General features: G+C 29.1%; 2 protein-coding genes across 2 annotated transcripts in view; both read left to right on the forward strand.

Annotated features, from left to right (window-relative positions):
- The window catches only part of LOC101505369 (30-kDa cleavage and polyadenylation specificity factor 30), a 9,026-nt gene extending 447 nt beyond the window's left edge, over positions 1-8,579 (forward strand). The window contains exons 2-8 of the mRNA XM_027336313.2: positions 5-222; positions 2,015-2,401; positions 3,410-3,572; positions 4,591-4,701; positions 5,725-5,793; positions 6,893-6,979; positions 7,365-8,579. Coding sequence (XP_027192114.1) covers positions 5-222; positions 2,015-2,401; positions 3,410-3,572; positions 4,591-4,701; positions 5,725-5,793; positions 6,893-6,979; positions 7,365-8,204 — 1,875 coding nt within the window. The 3' untranslated portion in view covers positions 8,205-8,579. The remainder of the gene's footprint in view (positions 1-4; positions 223-2,014; positions 2,402-3,409; positions 3,573-4,590; positions 4,702-5,724; positions 5,794-6,892; positions 6,980-7,364) is intronic.
- An 8,917-nt stretch (positions 8,580-17,496) lies between these two features.
- LOC101505702 (peroxidase E5-like) lies at positions 17,497-19,379 on the forward strand. Its single transcript, XM_012714370.2, has 4 exons — positions 17,497-17,779; positions 17,861-18,052; positions 18,392-18,557; positions 18,677-19,379. Exons 1-4 carry the CDS (start codon positions 17,558-17,560, stop codon positions 19,162-19,164), a joined length of 1,068 nt encoding a protein of 355 aa, XP_012569824.1. The 5' UTR covers positions 17,497-17,557; the 3' UTR covers positions 19,165-19,379.
- Positions 19,380-19,639: the final 260 nt, after the last annotated feature.

Below are 19,639 nucleotides of genomic sequence, written 5' to 3' on the forward strand. Positions count from 1 at the left end.
TGAACCCGTCTCCGGCAACATTCCTGGACGACGGAGCTTCCGGCAAACGGTTTGCCGACACTGGCTTCGTAGTTTGTGTATGAAGGGAGAAGCGTGCGGGTTTTTGCATCAGTATGATAAGGCTCGTATGCCGGTTTGCCGGTTTTTTAGGTTGTATGGAGAGTGTCGTGAGCAGGATTGTGTTTATAAACACACCAATGAAGATATCAAGGAATGTAACATGTATGTATTTGTATATTCTATTGTATATATGTATGTATATATATGTGATTCCTTCGAATTTAGGGTGTGGATTATGTGAGGATTGATTATTGCTCTTTTTTGTGCTTAAATTGAGTGATTATGTGAGGAATTATGTGTTATTGAAGATTTTTTGTTTGTGTTGTTGCTTTTGATTGAGTTGAGTGTTTTTGTTTTAATCCTCTAATTCCCAAGAGAATGGGGCCCTAGTAATCCAAAGTTATGATTTGGAGGTAGGTTAAGTCTGACTTTGAATTGTTCCGACCGGGGTTTGAACTTGGATCCTCGAACGATTCGTTCTTAACTGAAGCACATTAAACACTTGAGCTCAATCACTTGGCTGGTTGCTTTTGATTGAGTTTAATTAGTGGATTAGTGATTGGTTGTTATGGTTACTGGTTATGTAATAAAGGATTCAACGCTCTGAAGTTGTTTGGCTTATTAAAAACATTCTTCTTGTCTGTGTTTATGGTTAGGTGTAAATGCAATGATTGCCTGTTATATACACTAGGGCTTTTTGATTAGATGAAAGGATGGCATTCGATTATGGATCAAATATTATTTTACTTTGTTTTTGAGTTGGATGAGTTGGTCCAGATCCTTTTTTTTTCTTCCTGGTTACGGAATTGTTAAGTGAAGTTGCTGCTATGCAACTTATGTACCCAGAAAGGAAGGTTGGATTGGTGAAAGTTGGTGTTATAGAAGTAAAACGTGTGATGATGATTGATAAATGATAGATGTATTAATTAATAACCTTAGACATATAGAGTCGTGTCTTTTTTAAAGCAGTTGGGTAAGTTATCGGGAAAACAGTCTGGTGGATAATCTAACTTGACATCATCCTAACATCCCAATCATAAAAACATCAGTGGCAAATTGACAATTAAGCTATACTGCAATCTTGCTCGTAAATTGAGTCTTTATTTAATTTTAATTAGAGCTAAGTTGTTTTTTATGTCCATAATTCCAAGCCAAAAATTTGTTTTCACCTCCCCATGTTGATAGATCACAACTGGAAATAGGTGGTCATCATGGTCTATGAAAAGGTGTTGATTTTTTCAATGCCTGATAAATTTATAAGTTTGGACTGATCAACGGGGGGTCTCAGAAAATAATGAATATGCAAAGAGATCAAATGTTCAGGTCTTCTGTTCTTTTTATTTATCAAACATTTATGCTGGTTTGAATTTCTAGTTTTCACTTTCATTATGCATTACATTCTAGCTACTGGATTGTTTGGAATGATCTCTTTGGCATATTTTCTGAGCAGTGGGTTAACCCATAATAGTTGGTGGAGCTTCACAACTCATTTCTGTGGATGTGATAGTTTGGACTTCGGTACATTTCACTGGAGGGAATGAGTTGCTGCAGAGAAGTTTCTGCCTTATTTGTTAATGGTATAGTATCACTTCCTGGCATCACAATGATGTTCTGTAATGAAGTTTTATACGAAGCTTCCTTTTTTGTTGATATTCAAAGAGATTGGAAGGACGTATTGGTTGTTTTAATGTGCTTGGAATCTTGGATTATGTAATCTGTTCTCTTCTATGCTAGTCAGTGTTGTCTAAGAGGGTTTGCTATTCTACTGTAGTTGCATTTATTTAGTTTTCACTGCACTCTTCTATAAACAGTTTTCTTTTTTTTATTAAAGACAAATGCTCTCGTAGTTTCGTCCCATGTTTGGTCAGTTATATCTGTCTATAGCTTCTTCACTATATAAAAAATGAGATTATCAAACTGTACGATTATGATTTTGATATTTGTGCTTCTGCAGGTACAAGTTAGGATTTTGTCCTAATGGACCAGATTGTCGATACAGGCATGCAAAATCTCCTGGACCTCCTCCTCCAATAGAAGAAGTCCTTCAAAAGATCCAACATTTATATTCATACAATTTTAACAATTCTCACAAATTTATCCAACAAAGGGGTTCTAGCTATACTCAACAAGTTGAAAAGTCTCAGTTTCCTCAAGGAATTAATTCTGCAAACCAAGGTGTGGCTGGAAAACCGTTAGCTGCCGAGTCAGGAAATGTCCAGCAGCAGCAACAAGTTCAACAGTCTCAGCAGCAAGTCAGCCAGATCCAAACACAAAATCTTGCTAATGGTCAGCCCAATCAAGCCAATCGAACTGCAACCCCTTTACCTCAAGGAATATCTAGGTGTGTTAGTGTCTTGTAGTTTTCAGTTGGCCTCAGTAAACTATGTTTTCAATATGCTTATAGTTACATAAATATTTAATACTACAAGTAGGATAAACATTTAAGTATTTTCTGTTTGGGATATCGTACCAATATTTTCCTTATGTAGTTAGATTCTCCTAAGAATGCTGCTGTCCGCTTTGCAGTCTACACGTATATTTCATGTTGTATGACATTGGCTGTTAAATTACCAGTTCTAGTTGTTTTCTTGCATAATTTGTACTACCAATTTTGACTTTGAAATGTTTAGTCCGTGATTGAAATCAAGGTCGAAACACGTCCATCATGTGGCCAAGTTGAAGCTTCAATCCCTAGCTTATTACGGTGAAGTCCTAGGGACGTGGTTTTTCTAAGCAAACTACCACACGCTTAAACAACATTTTAAGCTTAATTAGATGAACTATACAAAGTTCTCAGTCTGGTTTCTAATTCATCATAGAAATATGATACCTGGATAAGCCAAGCTTCAAGTCTTCACTACCACTTATTATTATTAAAAATTGTCAGGCTGCAATTGCAGTTCGTAACATACAAAATGAAGATTAAAGTTTCACTTGAAGCAAGTGAGAAGTTTTTTCTATTAAATAGAAACGTTTTGACATTGAAAGAAGAAAATGAAAGATTATCTTGTTAACTTTGATATTATTATTCTTTTCTGTTATTATTATAATTTTTCTCTGTTTTCCTGTTTGTTATCAAGTTGTCGTCTATTATTCTCACAAATAAAGTTTTGGTATTGATCTTATGCTAGAATGTGCATTATTATTACCTGGTGCATGATTCTAATCAGGTGACCATTACTAAATAAGATTAGTGCATGGTGATGAGGTCCAGAATTCTAAAGATGGATAAGTTGTCACGAGTGGTTTGTGTTCAAATTTTAATTTAATATCCTTTGTGTTGCTTCAGTTGAATCACAATTTTCTTACCTATATGAATTACATTAATATACCTTTCTAAAAACCTTAGGTATTTTATTGTTAAGAGTTGCAATCGTGAAAATTTGGAGTTATCTGTACAACAAGGAGTATGGGCAACTCAAAGGAGCAATGAATCAAAACTAAATGAAGCATTTGACTCGGTGGAAAATGTGATATTGATTTTCTCAGTCAACCGTACTCGACATTTCCAGGTATGTTTGGAATTCTGCCTCCTACTTGGCTACGCTTGTTAATTTTATGGATTTAAGCCAATGGTCTCTTTGCAATCCAATGGACTGTGGAAATGAAAATATGAAGCACCTCTCTAAAATGTAGGACGCATATAGATGATATATTTGATTTGATTATTAAGGTGAGAAATTAATGTATACGGCATGAGTCTTGGGGCTTACTATTATAGCTCCATTTCTGGAACTCATTTTAAATCTCTGCACAGCCTCTTAGTGTAACGTACACCCATGCAAGCTAGTTGGTACTTCTTATTGTTGATGATCAGACACCTAAAAAATCTGATGTTTGTCATGGGTTCTTTGGTATTCCTTTTCAAGAGTTGTTATTGTCCTTTTTATCTTTCTCTATCTCAAATTTGCAGCGGCATATCAAGGTCTGTCTGCTGACAGAACATGTAATAAATCTCAAAAATTGCTTCTGTTCTGATTTGGAGGCTTTTAGAAGTAAATCAACGATTTATTTTTAGTATCTGCTAACACCAGTAGTATTTTCTATATAAATCCTGAGTATTTTAATTTTTTTATGTTAAGAACCAGAATTAGAGTTGAAGAATTAAAATGATAAATATATATATATATATATATATATATATATATGATAAGAAAGTAATTGATTTCACTTCCTTCATTTTGATGTGATATTTAAACCTGGTGTTTTATTATGCATGAGAAGAAATGCATCGGCCCAATTATGTATTGTTGCTTGCTTGTTAAATGGCCCTTTGCTGATAGTTTAACACGGCAAGAGGGATGCCACAGTATTTTCAAATATGCATTATATGTACTAAATAGGCTAGTTGAATAATTTACGAATAGCTTATGTAAGTTATGTTTCATTAAGATGCTGCTCCACCGGTATCTAACACTTTTTAACTGTGAGTTGAGGACTTTATATTTTTCCAGTGAAAAAAAACCATCGGATGACTTTACTTTGGCTATGGCAAAGCCACTGGACCTAAACCTTTCTATATTTTGGCAGGGATGTGCAAAGATGACATCAAGAATTGGCGGTTCTGTTGCTGGAGGGAACTGGAAATATGCTCATGGAACGGCACATTACGGGCGGAATTTCTCTGTTAAATGGTTGAAGGTACAACAACCCATCCATCAATATCCCTATTCCCTAGTTCATTTATCTGAGGGATAGCAATAGTGTTATTCCCTAAGTTGAAGCCAAACATACCGGAAGCATACTCAATAAGATTGTAGCATAAGGAAAATTAAACTTATAAATTGCTAGGTTACAGAAACTTTTAAATTAATTACTTTTTTCATTTTGGTCGCAATATAATATTTGGAGGGGTACCTTTGTCATTTTATGGTGAGCAGTTCCCTGTATGATTTGGATTTTGGAGAGTCTCTTGATGACTTTTCTTGAAGATTTGTGGTGCAAGCATTAATAGTTGTGTAGTGGTGTACGTTGTTTTTGTTGCACATGAATTCAAGAACTTCATACAAAATTCTATAGCTTTATGCTTTTTATAATCAAAATTGTCATTTTGTTACCATGAATATACAGTTCTCTCACACTTAATATACCTGAGAATTGTGTTGACATACTCACTGACAATGCTATAGAATTGCTCAAAGGTGAAAGGAGAAACCTAATGTTCAAGAACCAAATATGTGTGGTAGAATCTAATATGGTCCATTTATTTTCTTTATTCAATTTTCCATATTATGAAACTGGTAATATTTTTTAAAAGTGATGTGTGTTTCACTGGAATTAAAAATGAAATATGCTATGTATAAGTTTCACTCGACATTTTACAAAGATAAAAAATGTGCTCTGCTCATTTGCTTGCTTGATTAAATAAGGTTCAGCTTTTCTCCCAAAAAAGGAGAAATTTTGAGAGATTCATTTTTTTTATTTTTTCTTATTGCAAACTGAATTTTTCTTCTTTCTAATAGCTCAGAATCAAAACAGCTGTCTAAGCAATAGCATATTTTTTAAATTGTATAATAAAGGGGGCTTTATTAATGTTTTTTTGTCCTTAGTGTTGGTAACTGGGAGAAGTTTCCCCATGAACCAGTATTGGAAACTGCAAAATGATATATGCGGATTTGTTTTGTATATTAAAATAATCTGTCTAATTACATTTCTTATGTGCAGTTATGTGAACTGTCATTCCACAAAACTCGACATTTGAGAAATCCATACAATGAGAACTTACCAGTGAAGGTATTATTTTTTCCATCTCTATGATCCAATTTGAAGCCTTAATAAGAGCTGTTTTCTTGCATTTGTGCTTTACTCTCGCTGCACCATTTTTTTCTTTCTTAGTGGTTCTTGTACAGGAAAATTATGTTTTGATGTCCCTTCCATGTTGAATACAGCAAGGATTGATCCATCTGGGTGTTGATGTGATCCTTCTAAATTTTTTGTTGAATCCACCTTTCTCCATAGCTATACTTTTAATTTTATCTTATTTTCTTGGTAATGTTCTCTCTCTTGCTGCTTGGTTCTTTGGGTAGCTTTTCTGCATCACTACTAAGTAAGGAATCCTACTTCTAGCAAAATATATTACATAAACAGTGTCGCCTGTTGACACTTCTGACCATTGGTTGTGTTCAATATCAACTGATTGGCATTTAACAAATGAGAGTTGATATAGATCTTGTCACAGCTACCAGTTAGTGAAATCAATCAGCTCCCAAATGATGGGACTTGGTGTTGATTTCTAGCTTAACAAAGGATGCATGCCGAGTGTGGAAACTATATTTCGGTATCAATCTTCAGGATAGATCTTTATGGTGCCATATTGCAGGAAGTGGTATTGATATGTAGATGATAAGACCAGTAATTAGCCATTTTGGATGTTCATCACGCTCCTTTATGTTTATCAGCCCAATTGTACATCCAATTTATTTTCTAACTTGTATGAAACTGCTGTTCATCATATTGGAGTATTATTACAGTTAGTTATGAAATCATTTGTCTTTACCTAACACCTTTAGGATTTGCTTGGTTTGACAAAACATTTTTGTTTCATTTACAATGTTAAAACTGTTCACTATTTTTACTGTTTCCTGCACTCAATGATTTATCAGGAAACAACGAGCCCTTTATTTTCACTGTTTCTTGACAAGTCTTTGAAAACATGAAACAATTATTAGTGAAAAGAGAAAACGATAACAGTAAAAGTTTTGCTCAAACCAAACCACAAACTTCGGCTACCAAGTTGGTGGGTTCACAACATGATATCAGATTCTATTATTCAGAAAGTAGGTTCATAACAATTAAGAACTTCTTAATATTCTGTTGGTGTATGTAATTGCAGATAAGTAGAGATTGTCAGGAGCTGGAACCCTCTATCGGAGAGCAGTTGGCATCCTTGCTTTATCTTGAGCCGGATAGCGAACTTATGGTATGTTCTCTCCTTAGTTGCCATCATTACTTTTTGGGTGAATAGAAACTATTATAGATTTGTGATGTACAACTACAAATGGAGAAAAGCAAAATGATTTAAGAAATTAATTTACTTTTGATTTGTATATTTTGTTTTCCTTGAATGGAACTTTCTTGCTAAGAAACTTTTAAAACATGATTATTTATGAGGTTGGTATCATTTGTTTTTGTCTTGTTAAAAGTCCTTGTACTAAATTTACATGATCCCGTTATCATTTCTTTCTTTCTCGTAGACTTATTAAAGAGTCGCCTATTTTAATGAATAGTTTTGGGACGTATAAAACCATTGCATTGCTATGTTATAAGAACTAGATTAATCTCGGTTTCCGTGATCATGTTTACAGGCTATCTCAATTGCAGCGGAGTCTAAACGAGAAGAAGAGAAAGCAAAGGGAGTAAACCCAGATAATGCAGGAGAAAATCCAGATATTGTCCCATTTGAAGACAATGAAGAGGAGGAAGAGGAAGAAAGTGATGAAGAGGAGGAAAGCTTTGTTCAAGCTGTTGTGCCAGTGGGTCAAGGCAGAGGTAGGGGCAGAGGTATGATGTGGCCTCCTCACATGCCTCTCGGGCGTGGAGCCAGACCCATGCCTGGAATGCAAGGTTTTAACCCTGTAATGATGGGTGATGGATTATCCTATGGGCCTGGTGCCCCCGATGGTTTTGGTATGCCAGATCTTTTTGGCATGGGCCCCCGAGGTTTTGGTCCATATGGTCCTAGGTTCTCTGGTGATTTTGCAGGCCCTCCTGCTGCCATGATGTTCCGAGGACGACCTTCACAACCTGGAATGTTTCCCGGTGGTGGATTTGGGATGATGATGAATCCTGGACGTGGTCCCTTTATGGGGGGAATGGGGGTTCCAGGTCCGAACCCACCAAGAGGTGGTAGGCCACTCAATATGCCTCCAATGTTTCCACCCCCTCCACCCCCACCTCAGAATGTGAACCGCATTGCAAAGAGAGATCAAAGAACAAATGATCGGAATGATAGGTACAGTTCGGGACAAGAGCAAGGTAAGAGTCAAGACATGCTCAGTCAAAGTGGGGGTCCTGACGATGAAATGCAGTATCAGCAAAGTGGGGCTCCTGCAAACAACTTCAGGAATGAAGATAGTGAAAGCGAAGACGAGGCACCAAGGCGGTCAAGACATGGAGAGGGAAAAAAAAGAAAAGGCGAAGCTTAGAAGATGTTAACACAAACTCTAATCACTAGCATGTGTGCTTTCACCAAGCACTACATATTGATGATCCACTAACCAATATGGCTCGTTTTGAATGATTTCTTATTTTCCTTATGAAAATGATTATATGATTAGATTGCTTTGTATGAGTTCTTTTTTTCTTCTTTTTTAATAGACCTGGAGATTGGGTGCTCCATGAAAGGAAATTGAGATTATGTTCATCGGTCTTGTAGTTTACCATATGGTTCATTACACATTTAATACTATGTATTGGGATCAAAATGATAATTAGTAGGCTCCACAAGTGTACACCAATGTATTTGTAAAGGGATTGTAACATTAGAGTCCTAAATGAAAAAGGTGAGATAATTTTTTTTACTTTACAATGCATTTTGTTTATGGCATGGGTTAAAATAATAATTTTTACTCTTAAGAATAAAATGAATGATTAATGTCAACTATTGCAGAGCGTGTTTAGTAGAACCATAGTGCATAGACAATCTCTGCATATCTCTATATTATCAATATTGGGTTTCTTTTTATCTCTATTTACAAGGCTGTGTTTTCTTGTTATGCTATTAATTCATATTTTTGGAGCCAATTTGAGCATAGAAAAATTATAATAACTGTATTACCCCAATTAATTTTAAAAAAAAGCTTCAACTTAACAATATTTTAACATAGGTTTAAAATAATAATAATTATTATTATTACAGAGATATTCCTCCCTATTTTGACAACATAACAAATGTCTTTTTTAGGTCAAATCATAACAATATTAACAAATGTCTTAAACAAGACTTTTAATGAGAGATATCTATTGAAGCAACACGTTAGTTACTAAATGAAGTTTCAAACATGACTTTTTCAATTGTTTATATTGGTTTGTTAATTAAGTTTAAAAATTCATGGATTGGGTATACAACTATTGGATGTTTTTATTTATTTAATAACTTATAATCCAAGTAAACAAATGGATAATCATATTGATATTCTTTTTTACAAATTGCATTGTTATAATATTTCATGCATTTTTTTATATGCATAATCGTTGATCTAATATGAATTGACTGCATTTGTATAAGCTACAATTATCATAGACAAGACAGTGTCAATCATAAAAAGAAAAAAAAAAACTAATAAACTTATTTCTTATTATCTTTTTAAATATTTTTACGAGTATATCCCCCTTATAAAAAGTGCAAGATATTAAATACAACAACTAATATTTAAAAGAAAAATATTAAATGGGAATACTTAAAGTGTTTAAATTTTAAAAGTCACAACATTTTCTTAAAAGTTAAAAACGAAAATCTTTAAATATTTTTTTATAATTTAGACGGAGAAAAAATTGATATATTATATTAAAATCACTATTTTTGCCGAACCGAATACCATAACAATTTCCAACTATGCAACATCTATATCATTGCATTGAAAGACATTAAGCAAAAATTTGTCCGCGCCAACCCAACACATATAGAGACATAAAATGAATTTTAACGAGGCATAAATGAATTTTTCTAAATTTTAATTTGACATCACTAAATTAATATAGTTGATGTTATGTAATATTTCTTTTTCAATTAAGACACTATTAAATTTAGAAAAGATTTATAAATTTTAATTTTAAAAATATTAAAATTTGATGCATTTTTATTAAGTATTTTTTTTTGAGGTCTTTTAATTAAATAAAAATTTTATTTTTCATGAAGCCATAAAACTATTGCTTTAGCAGTATTTACTTGAACCCTCAAACTTACAACTTTCAAATGTTCGAAAACTGCTTTCATATATATATATATTCAAACAAATTGCAATATCACAATATTTGAAAAAAATTGTGCAAGTAATTATATACAAATACCGTTAAATCTTTATATTACTACTTTTTATTTTTGGCAAAAGAGCTCACGAAATGTTAAATTATATGTTGCATTATCTTATTTTATTCATTTAACTTTCTAATTGATAAATTATATGTAAAGTTCATACATTGTATATAGGGATGTGCCACTCTCCTAAACGCCATTCTAAATTTAATGGATTATATACTACTCAAACGAACAAAATTAGAGAGAAAAAAAAACTGTCTATTTTCCTAGCTTTGAACTCAATGAAACTTCAAAGTGATTATTTCTGCAAAATGAGCGTTTGTAAAATTTAAATCAAGCCCAATTTTTTTGAATAAAATTTAAGTCCAGTTATTTTAAAATTGTATTGTTCTATATGACTTGATATAACAAGAAAAGAGCTTGTCTAATAAGATCCGGATCTAAAAATGGACCTCATATTTTCAATAAATTTTAATTAAATATTATATTTATCATATAATTTTTTATTATTATAAAAAATTTGGTACACATATGAACATATGTCTGGTAGGGATGGCAACAGGTAGGGTTTGGGTAGAGTATTATAGTATCCGTCTCCATACCCGCGATTTAAAAAAATACTCATACCTGTATCAACTTTAATATCAGTATCCTTACCCCTCTAGTTACTTAAGTGCCCGAACCCATATCCGTTACCCACACTTTAACTAAAAAAATCGATAAATAAATGATATTATTGTGATTAAATTTAAAAATTATTCAAATATCTTAAATCCAATCATAAAATATTATAAACTAAAATATTTTCTAACTCAAAACATTTCAAATGAACACTCGTTACAATACATATTTAAATATCCATAATAATATTTTGTGAAATTGCAAGTCATACGACAATATTATCTAAGATAATTGATACAAAGTTGCAAATATAATTATAAAGTCACGATTAATAAAATATAACTATTAGTTATAAAATCACAATTATTTACTTATTTATCATAATCAGATTCTTAAAAAAATTGCAAACGTTTATGTTTCAATTATAAATATTATAATGGTCCAACGATATTAATAGATGTTAAAATATAAAAGAAAATAATTAATTAAATTAAACACTAATATAATAAATAAATAATATATTTATATAAGTGCAGGTGCGGGCCGGAGTGGGTACTATAGTACACGTACCCGCACCCATACCCGCTTAATTTTACGGATAATTACCCTTCTTCATGCTCATACCTATTATGCGAGTTTTTACCCTACCTATTATAGATTTTTTTCCAGATACCCACTAAATATGTGTCTAATTGTCATTTCTAATGCCTGGTAAGTCTTCAATTTTCATCATAATAATATTTTGTTTTTGTGTGAAGAACTCTAACATGCTTAATTTTGTTGAATTACACGCTCAATGTCTCCAACCACACGCTAAAGTATATTTTAGATATGAGTATATTTAGAACAATTCAACATAATTAATCGAACCTACTTGATTTTGAAAAAACCTAATTTTTAATACTTAATAGACAAAAAACAAATGATATGATAAATAGTAATAACATCTCATATCTACCTTATAGATTGTATATCTACTATATTTGAATATTTTTAAATGTGTGAAAGTTAGAGAGGGCTCTGAGTGTGTGTGAAAGGAACGATCACACACAATCTCAAATGTTTAGAGGTATTAACTTTTTTTTTTTTTTAATATATTATATATGAAAATAAAACAAACTATATACTTAACATATTTTTTTAGACTCATAATATTATTTCATATTTCAACTTAAAATAGAATTTTAACTCTTTGTGTTCACTATGAAGTTCAACTGAAATTTAAGATATTTTAAAGAAAAACAAAAATATAAACTCACAATCACCAGAGATTATATGTGATGAATGTTGTTCTTAGTGTTGGATATTTCTAAATCTCCAACCACACACTAGTGTTGTTGTGTGAAATGTTGTCATATTAAATAGTTTTAAAATATATTAAAATTATAAAAATAAATTTAAATATGTCTTATATTAATCATTTTTGTTTTTAAATGTGTCTTTTGTTATTTAATTTAATTTTCACGTGTATTTTTTTTTGCCAACTTGATCTATAAAATTACTAACATAAAATACATTTAGAGATATATAATTTTAATAATTTCCTATACTACAATAACAAAGTTTTGAAAGTGGACGGGCTGTACAGAAACCTAGCAGGTGCCGCCCTTCTCTTTGGTTATTTTTTTTTTATCCGCAAGAAGTGATTTTTTTTTTCATCCGCGAGAAGTGATTTACGATTAATTTTTAGTTCGAAATCACCTTCAATTTTTTTTCTTTGTTATCTCTTATCTAAATAAATGATTTCGTCATATATTTAGTTTTCTTTCATGTTTTTTATTTTATTTTATGATTTTGTCATCTTAGTGCAACATTATTTTAGTTTCGCATCTTATTACAAGGTTGTTTTTGTTTTTCTATTTAATGTGATGTTCATTTGATTCATATGGAGATGTCAACTTCATTCCAATACAACTTCAGAGACATGGTATTTTAGACATCTCTATTTTATTATATTTATAAACTTTATTATATTTGTAAATATTGTATTGTTTATGTTATTAACTTATGTGAGATTAATTGTATATTCATCCCTTTTGATTTTATCAACTTTAAATTATATTGTTCTTAATCGATAGAATTTCTACGAACTTAAATAGATAAAACTTTTAAATATGTTTTTGGTCCTTGTAAATATAATAACTTTTAATTATAGTCTTGTAAATATAATAGTTTTTAATTTTAAATATCTACACCTTTATATAAAAAAAATTATAATAACATCACATAACATTAAAAAAAAGAACTATTTATTCTTTTTTAGCCTATACATAGAGACGTAAAAAAAATTATGCCTTGAGCCTATACATAGTGATCCATATTTTGTGTTGCTAATATGAGGGATGAACACTTACTCATATATATAAAACCAACACGCGACATATTGTATTCTTATGTGCAGAATTTGATGGTCCGGTCCAAACCAAATTTGCTATTGCTATGACATTATAGGCTATTTGGTCGAGCGACATTGTTGTTAGTTGCTCTCTAAGTATTTAGTTATGAATGAGATGAATTTCAATGATACAAAAAAGTAAGGTTTAAGCCCGAGTACAATTTCTTTTAATATTTATTTTTAAAGGATTTTATCTTAAATTTATAATTTTTTGAAAGATAAGTTAAAAAACTTCAAATAAGATATTATGTCAGTTTGTTTTAGATTTTAAAAAATAATTTTAATTTTATATTTTTAAAATTTATTTTTATGAGAATTTATTTAAAAATAGTATAAATTATTTTAAAATCATTTTTTGTTGATTAAAAAAAATAATTTTGACATTCTTAGATACGTATTATTAAAGATTTTAACATCATAAAAATTATTTTTTTTTATAAAAAAAAATTGTATCTCTCAAAAATGATTTTTTATGAATAACTTTTTATTTTAATCATTTTTTAAATTATATTTTTAACAATACATTTTAAGCATTTCATCTTTTTGAAATTACATATTTTGTGTAGCTTTTCATAAGAAATCATTTTAAGCATTTTTCGCTACAACTTTAAAAAAAAATCAAATTTCAAAAAAATTCAAAATGTTCTTAAAATAATAAATTGTTTTGAATATTTTATCATAAAATTTATTTTCAAAAACATTTTCTTTTTTTTTAATAAAAAAAATGTAATTTTTATTATGTTAAAATGTGCAACAATTAATATTTAAGCTACTGAATGTCAAAATTATTTTTTAATATATAAAAAAAAATTAGTCTATAATAACTTATACTACTCTAGAATAAAATATAAACAAAAATAGTTGTTAAAAGATTGATTTATTTGGTTTAAATATTTAGTTTAGATACATCAATTTTTTAACTACGTTTTCTTTTATATATTTTATTTTAGAGGGAGTGTTATTTCAAATAAATTCTCATTAAAATCATTTTTAAAAATATGAAATTAAAATAATTTTTTTAGTCTAAAACAAGCGGACTCTTGGAGAGATTTAAATTATGTCTCTTATTTTAGAATATACTAAATTATCATTGCTAATGGTTGGTGCATTCTAATTATAATAGATGCAAATTGATGGAATAATAAATAAAAAATAATGTATTTATATTAAGAGTTTAGCATCTTTAATAATAAATTAAAAGTTTTACCTTGTTAATATGTACTATTACAACTATTTATGAGTATGATTTTAAAGATAATTATAATAAAAATTAAATATTTTTAATGACATAATGGTTAATTACAATTAATTAATTGTATAAAGACTTAATATTTTAATTGTATAAATGAATTAAGTTATTATATGAATTAATAGGTATAATTTGAAAAGGAAAAATTAAAATTACATTGAAAACAAAAATCACATTCTTTTTACCACCAACTTTTGTTTAAAATAATCTATAAAATTTGACGGTGACAACTTCATTGATTTTTTTATTAAAAACTCCGTCCAGAGTCCCTGTACCAAAATATAAAAGTCTTTCTCTCTAAATATTCAATGACAAGCAATAGGTGGGATATTAAGATAACATGCTTTTCAATGTGAGAGTTGAATGATACTTAACAAATTTTTCAAAAATTTTAACGGTGATTAATGATATTATTCAAAAATAATAATTTTTAATATTTTTTTTTTTAAGAATAAGATATAATCTAATTGATATAAATTTAATATATATATATATATATATATTGTTTAATTAACATAATTTAAATCATTATCTCAGTTACAGAAATAAATACAAGTACTTACTTCTAATATACGACGTCTCTAAATTACAATGTTAAATATTTTTTAATTATTAGTCAATAGTAAATATAGTTGGTATATAGCATTTGCCTTCTTTTTACACGTTAAATTATTAAACTTATATGATATATTATGTCACTGTATCTCTCAGTTTAACAACTTTTTTAACCATTTCTAATAGTCGTCTAGCCTTCGCCAAAACAATTGTCTAACTAACACCATTTCTTATAGTCGTCTTGGCCTTCCAAAAAAGATTTCAAAAACCAAATTGTCTAACTAGACTTTGAATGAGTAGAGATAAGATATTATATATGCGAGATAGGATATTCATGGATATGGGTCAATCCAATTAACTCGATGACCCAATTCATAGTTTATTTTTTTATTTATTTATTTTATTTTCTTATGTAGTTTAAAATTTTTATATGTTAATAAAAAATGAGTGTGTTAACTTTTCAATGATTGAATGATTTTTTAATTAAAACACAGTATTTATTTATTTAAATTGTAGAAGTTACCGCGATCAAGAACTATACAATTTAAAGTCATTAAAATAAAAAATGACGAATCTGCGAACAAATTTCCATCAATCTAGTTAATAACTTAAAATGACAAAATATCTAAAAAAGTAACAAAGTCTCCATATAAGATAAAATTGGGGTGTCTAGAATATTCATGTCTTCACTGCAGCTATAACTTTAAGATGTTATAGTCATTGATTGAATTTGTATCTGATCGAAATTGATTTGTCAATCTAAAATAAAAATAAAAATTATGCAACAAATCGAAAAACCAAAAAAACACTAAGACGAAGATATCACAAAAGAAAACTGAATATGTGAAAAAATAATTTAGTTGAATTATAGAAAATGAAATATACAATTTAAATGAGTGATTTCATATTAAAAATTAACTCTAAACCACCTATTTTAAATAAAAAAGAAAAATAGAAAAAAAAAACACGTTGTAAAATAAAATTTACGATACCTAAAATTCAAACCCAAAACATTTACATCCCAATCACAAATCCAACCACTAAGTCATTTCAAACCTCACAACATTTTTACAAATTAACGTGTATTTAACTTTTCATACATTACAACCGTCCAAATTGTTCCTAATTTCACTTGGATTTATTTTTTAGTTACTTTGTCTATGTGATTACAACATTTTTTGAGCTTTTAATATTTATGGACAATTTTGTTTTATTTTGACTTGTTACAATCAGATACAACATAACATATGTATTTTTTATGTTTGTTTGGATTTTTGAGTATTACAAAATTTGGTGGGTTAGAACATGGCTCTTTTTTATGTTATTTAAAAGAGGGTTTAATTTTTTATGTTATTTTTTATTTAAATAAATAATGACTGTTTTTGAGTTTGTAATGTTTCTTTTTATTAAGAGTCTAATTTTTAAGATTAAAATAGAATCTCTAAATTATTTAAGATCACCCTATTAACCGTATAAAAAAATATAAAATAAAATTATTTAAGACAACCTTGTTATCTGTACAAAAGAGTATACAATATAATAACATAGAATTTAGATTGTACAACGATTTCTATGATAGTTAGCTTTTAAAGAAAAAGTTTTTTTTCTTCTTACAATTCCTAATACCACTGTATTTTATTGAATAGTGAATGAATATAGAAAACCTAATTTTGATAAAATATGTCTCATAGAGATATAAGTTGGGTGCAGCTATAATCATGTAAGTTGTAAATGAACGAAATCACCTAATCTCGATCGTTTGGTTACTATTGAATTATCTTAATTTTAAAATATAAATCACTCAATCTTATCCAACAACTGAGATACTCACCGCATATAATCCAAATGCATATAATCCAAATTGGTGTTATAGCTAACAATATTGCCAATACATATATTGAGTTTGAAGCTTGCTTACCGTTCCGGCCAACATGCTTAGTCCATTCATGTTTTGAACTCTTTAATGTATTATTATATTTGTTCCTTTTCATAAGTACACATTATTTTTTTTGTACATATATAATATATTAAGAATAATAGGGAATGATTGTATATATGTTATTAAAATAATATTTCAATTTTTTTTATGGAAAATAGTATTTCTAATTAAATAATATTTCAAATTTTTATATTATAATATAAATTAGTAGTATTGTAAATGATATGTTTGAGAAAAAAAATAATAAATACACCTAATAATTTAAAAAGGCACGTGAGATGATTTTTTTTTCCTTCTCAAATTGCACCTTTTTTTATTCTAACTCAAAAAAATATTTAAGATAATAGTTGGAGTAAAATATTCAGCATATTTAATGTAATCAATCAAAAAAAAATTAGTTTAATAATATTAATACTTCCTCCAGCCTTATAATTTGTAAGCAAAATTTTCTTGTTTTACACATTAACATATAAGAAATGAGTTACAATCATTAACATATTAAGAAATAGTTAACATATATATTAGTAAATTTCATGTTTTACACATATTTACGTATTGAGAAATTAGTTATAATTATTAACATATTGAGAAGTAATTAACATGTCTATAAATGTCTTGTTTTACACATATTTACACATATTAACATATTAAGAAATTAGTTATAATTATTAGTACTATTTATGTCCCTATAAATAAAGGGTAGTTTGCCTAGTAAAACAGCAAGTTGAAACACATATAGCTCTAATATCAATAAGAGAAAAAATGGTCTCTCTTCGTCTCATAGTATCAACTTTGTGTTGTGTAGTGGTTGTGTTTGGAGTGTTACCCTTTTCCTCAAATGCACAACTTGATCCATTGTTTTATAGCAAAACTTGTCCCCAATTGCATTCTCTTGTATACCAAGTCCTATGGAATGTTTCAACAAAGGATCCTCGTATGCTTGCAAGTCTCATAAGGCTTCACTTTCATGATTGTTTTGTTCAAGTAAGTATAAATTTATATATATCTCTAAGATCTTATTTAGATCTTATTAATTGATATTGTAATTGTCTATGACTGTAACAGGGTTGTGATGCATCGGTTTTGCTGAATAACACTGCTACTATTGTGAGCGAACAACAAGCTTTTCCAAATGTAAATTCATTAAGAGGTTTGGATGTTGTAAATGAGATTAAGACTAAAGTGGAAAATGTTTGTCCTAATACAGTTTCTTGTGCTGATATTCTTGCTCTTGCTGCTGGAATATCTTCTATTCTGGTAAATATATGTCCTGTCTTATATTTCATTTAACATATAATAATGGTTGCACTAATTATAGTTAAATAATAATTCACCTATAAATATATATATATATAAATCTTAACTTAAAAGTCTATGTCTAATGTCTTTTAAATTAATAATTAGTACATACCGGATTAGTTCAATATTTAAGTTATGTTAGATTTTTTTAACAAGTAGTTGTTATACATTTTTAACTAGTAAAAAACAGAGACGGTTCAATATAGACTAATCCAAAGTTGATATTTCATAAATTTTAATAAAATGCTATATATGTATATATATTATTTTTTAATATTATAAAATTTATTTTTAAAGACACGAGGTCCTGCTTGGATGGTTCCACTGGGAAGAAGGGATAGTTTAACAGCAAATCAATCTCTTGCAAATCAAAATCTTCCAGGTCCTTCTTTCAACCTTACTCAACTAAAATCTTCCTTTGCTGCACAAGGTCTCAACACAAATGATCTAGTTGCACTTTCAGGTATATGTGTACACCAATTTCTATATAAACTATCTTTAATAATAAAATTAACTTTTTTTTACAACATAATTACAACACATGATGGAGAATATAGACTTATGTAGATGTTTGGATTTCAGGTGCTCATACATTTGGAAGAGCACGTTGCTCTTTATTCATAGATCGATTATACAACTTCAGCAATACTGGAAAACCTGATCCAACTCTTGATACAACATATTTAAAAGAATTACAAAAAATATGTCCTAAGAATGGACCTGGAACCACTCTTGCCAATTTTGACCCAACTACCCCTGATATATTAGACAACACATACTATTCCAATCTTAAGGTCAAAAAGGGTCTGCTTCAGAGTGATCAAGAGTTATTCTCAACACCAGGTGCAGATACCACTAGCATTGTTAACAAATTCAGTAGTGACCAAAATGCTTTCTTTGAGAGTTTTAAGAATGCAATGATTAAAATGGGTAATATTGATGTGCTAACGGGAAATAAAGGAGAAATTAGAAAGCAATGCAATTTTATTAACAAGAAATCTAGTGAACTAGACCTTGTCATTGTGAGCTCCAAAGAGTCATCAGAGGCTGATATGGTTAGCTCAATTTAAATGATTGAGAGGGTTACTATAGTTGAAATGTGTGGTGATTTTAAATCACTAATAAAGAAGTAATTAATAGGCTCATTCATGCCATGAGCTGTGTATGTTACAAACTTTTTGTGTGTGTTTTAAGATAGTCTTCTTTTATGTATAATGGTCATAATATACTATGTCACAAGCTATGTTTGAATTCGTTTCCTAGTATCCAAAGAAAATTTCAAAAATTTGTATCCTTTTTCATAATATTATGCATGGATTTGAGCGGATTTTGAAAAAATAAAAATAAAATTGTGTGCTCTCAACGGAATTATCCTATAAGTGAGATTTAAGTATTTACATAATTTTCTTCTGGACATTTTCATAGAAGTAGAGTTTTTAAAAAAAAAGCTAGAACTCATATATATATATATATATATATATATATATATATATATATATATATATATATATATATATATTTTTCGCACAAGAAAAATATATATAG

The sequence above is a fragment of the Cicer arietinum genome, chromosome 1 (genome assembly GCF_000331145.2).
Source record: "Cicer arietinum cultivar CDC Frontier isolate Library 1 chromosome 1, Cicar.CDCFrontier_v2.0, whole genome shotgun sequence".
NCBI lineage: Eukaryota > Viridiplantae > Streptophyta > Magnoliopsida > Fabales > Fabaceae > Cicer > Cicer arietinum.

Excerpts from the sequence above, each read along its gene's own strand:
- LOC101505702 (XM_012714370.2), top strand. The coding sequence starts at position 17,558 with ATGGTCTCTCTTCGTCTCATAGTATCAACTTTGTGTTGTGTAGTGGTT. Across the intron at positions 17,780-17,860 it reads TTCATGATTGTTTTGTTCAA|GGTTGTGATGCATCGGTTTT; the intron begins GTAAGTATAAAT and ends TGACTGTAACAG. Across the intron at positions 18,558-18,676 it reads TGATCTAGTTGCACTTTCAG|GTGCTCATACATTTGGAAGA; the intron begins GTATATGTGTAC and ends TTTGGATTTCAG.